General features: G+C 44.6%; 1 protein-coding gene across 1 annotated transcript; it reads left to right on the forward strand.

Moving 5' to 3' along the window:
• The first annotated feature begins 1,031 nt into the window (after positions 1–1,031).
• On the forward strand, positions 1,032–2,392 carry GPR20 (G protein-coupled receptor 20). Its single transcript, XM_050892583.1, has one exon. It carries the CDS (start codon positions 1,065–1,067, stop codon positions 2,124–2,126), a length of 1,062 nt encoding a protein of 353 aa, XP_050748540.1. The 5' UTR covers positions 1,032–1,064; the 3' UTR covers positions 2,127–2,392.
• The last annotated feature ends 991 nt before the right edge of the window (positions 2,393–3,383 follow it).

Genomic DNA, 3,383 nt, shown 5'->3' on the forward strand with positions numbered 1-3,383 from the left:
CCAGACATTTTTCAACCATTTATTTTTATTGAAACCAGCCAAGTCTCTGTATATGTTGGGCTTTTTTTTATCTTTTTAATATACAAATCAGTTTAAAATAGTGTATAAGTCAGGAATGATTTGCAAATTAAACTGTCAAACCCTGGCAGAAGTAGCAGCTGACGCCCTTGGTTTGAAATCTCCCGGCTGCTGTTGCTGTGAGTGCAGATCTCTGGAAGATGCCACACAACCTGCTTGTGCTTTCCTGGAAAATTCAGCCATCTTTTGATTTCAGGAAAGTCTTACAGTTCCTGAAAATGCTGCTGCATGTAACTCTCTAGTGGGATCACCTGGCCAAGGGAAGGGATGTGATATTTTACGAGTCAGAGGCTGGGGCTATGGTTGTGCCAATAGGTTGGGCAAATGTCTTCTGGCTGCCAGCACTGTCCTGCTCCCATGGCAGGGCAGGAAGAGCCTCTAGTTGGGAAGAAGCTGCTCCAGTGGAGGAAGGACTCAAAAGAATAAGCACCATGTTCAGGAAACAAGACTTGGTAGGAGCCTCATATTGGCCTGACCCTCTCTGTCACAGCAGAAAATGGCCTGTGCCCTCCATGAGCATCAATGCACCCTGCTTGAACTCAGCAACCCCCTCTATTTCTCTGGGCCATTTGCCATGTGGCTGGCTCAAACGTGACCATGTGTAGATCCCCCGACTTTCCCTTCTCCTTTGCTCCCCTCAGCATAGTTCACATCTCTGTTCTTGCTCAGGCCTTAAAACCACTTTTGCACAGGGCAGAGGAAGAGAAACTTGAAGTGGGGATTGTGTGTCTTCTCCAAAACATGCATCTGGAACCACTGGAAGACAGTAATTATAAACCCAGGTATTTTCCTAGCAATTATTGGTAATCCCATATTGGCAGATGAGACGCTCAGAGAGTACAGCAATATATATAACTACTGAGGATGTACAAATACATTGGTTACAATGTTCTTACGTGACAATATTTTGAGCCCTAAGGAATGCTGACATACCCATCAATATACCTCTGTTTCTTTTCTTCCAGATCGCTGGGAAGTCAGTGACCATGCCGACCTCCTCCACCCAACTACCAGCCCTTGACTCTATCAACTCCACCCAGCAACCCAACTCCAGCATCTACTTGTTCTCCAAGTTCATCCACCCCGACAAAGAACTGTACGCAGAATTTTACAGCCTGTGGATTGCCCTGATGGTAGTCAATGCCATCATTTTCCTGGTGGGTGTTGTGCTGAACAGCTTGGCGCTGTACGTCTTCTGCTTCCGTACCAAGACAAAAACCACCTCTGTTATTTACACCATCAACTTGATTGTTACTGATCTCTTGGTGGGATTTTCCTTGCCTGTCCGGATCATCATGTTCTACAGTGCAGGGGACTGCCTGAATTGCTCCTTGGTTCATATCTTTGGCTACTTTGTCAACATGTACTGCAGCATCCTCTTCTTGACGTGCATCTGCGTTGACCGCTATCTGGCAATCGTACAGGTGGAGGCCTCACGTAAATGGAGGAACCCCACCTGTGCCAAGGGGATCTGCGTCTTCATTTGGATCTTTGCCACTGTGGTGACTTTCTCCATCCTGACCATGGCAATACAGTTTGCTGCGTGCTGCCTCTCCAAGATTCTGGTCCTGATGGTCTGTGAGTACTTCTTCCCCCTCATCATAATCATCTTCTTCACCACCAGGATTATGTGTGCTCTGTCGAAGCCCAGTCTCATGCACCAGAGTCGGGAGAGGAGAATGAGAGCTGTGCAACTGCTTATCACCGTCCTCATCATCTTCATGATCTGCTTCACTCCTTTTCACGTGCGACAGGTAGCAATCTCCATCAACCCAGACATGCCCCATGATGTCAGCCTCCTCGTCTACCATGTGACAGTGACTCTGAGTAGCCTCAACAGCTGCATGGACCCCATTGTCTACTGCTTTGTCACCAATAACTTCCAGTCAACCATGAAAAACATCTTCAGGAAAACCGAGCCAGAGCAAACCAGTGTAGACATCCTGGGTATGAACAAGAACTCCAAGGGCTCCAATGCCATCATCGCCTTCTCAAACACAATAGGAAGCCCTGTGAGCTTGCCGTCACCAAGCAGTGTCCAGATATAACCCACATCTGATGGGACACGCTGCAGTAAGCCAGTGTAATGATGCTGGAATAGTGCTAGGATGCACGGTACTATTGCCTTTGACCTCTTTGTTTTTTAGGCTGAGGTTCAGAATGACAGTGGTGGAATTTATTCCTCAAGAACATTGTGGTCTGTTTGGAAAATGGAACTTGCAGTGCTGTTAGTACCAATACAAAAGAGAGTCTATTAATTACTGTTCCCAACAGGAAAGTTTTCTTTGTATTTTAATACAGACATTTTGCTAGCAACAAATTCTTTACTGTGGTTTTCTTTTCATGTTTGACATTGTAATGCGACACTCCTAGGATGACTTAGAAAGCAGGAAATCTTTGTTTTCTATGAAAGCTTTTGGGCCTTGGGCATGTGCTTAAGAGTAAAGGATAAGAGGGATGTTTCCAGAGCTATCCACTACAAAGATTTTAGATGCCAATGGAGTGGGAAAGAAAGTATTCTAACCCACCTGTCACTAGTAACTACTCATTTGTTTCTGAACCTTCTCAGGGCAGAGAAGATGAAGTCAAGCAGTGAAGTCTCCTCTCACTATTTCAGCTATGAGAAAAAAATACATGTGGGTGTATGTGTTTTCATACACATTGTCTGGGTTTGGGGAGAGGTTAAGGATATGTTCCACCTTCATTTGGATCACTAAATCTCCTAAACTGCCAATAAGCACACAAAAAAGCTGTGAAAATGAACAAGCTTTCCAGCAAACTCTGCTGTTCTGCTCTCTCTCCCTGAAGAACAGCCAAGATGAAAAGCAGAACCAGACTATGATGCTATACTACTCTTGTTTGATTTTTCTTCCTGGCATGTTGTAAAATCAGGGCTTGCTGTCCTAATTCCCACTATCAGTCCATCCACTCAGTCACTTAAATGCTGATGCTTCCAAGGACAGAAAAAGAATTCATCTCAGGCATCTAGGTTGAAATTCACCCCAGTACAAAGTCACTAGGATGATTTAAGAGCCATGTTTAAAAGTTATGTGAGGCTAAGGATGCCACAAAATTCTGTCCACAATGGTGGGTAAATGTTTTAGATTACTTTGTACCAATTATGCAATGCGAATACAAAAAATTATTCCAGGAAAACAGCAATACCTGCAGCATGAACAGCAATAACTATTGTTATTGCTCCCTGCCTCCTCACTCTCATGCCTATTGTCCCTCCAGCTGGAAGGCTACTATGAATTCATCAAGTCTAGTGAACAGCTTTTCCAGGCACTCACTGGTGTTACCAT

Source organism: Gymnogyps californianus, chromosome 2 (assembly GCF_018139145.2).
Source record: "Gymnogyps californianus isolate 813 chromosome 2, ASM1813914v2, whole genome shotgun sequence".
In the NCBI taxonomy this organism is placed as follows: Eukaryota; Metazoa; Chordata; class Aves; order Accipitriformes; family Cathartidae; genus Gymnogyps; species Gymnogyps californianus.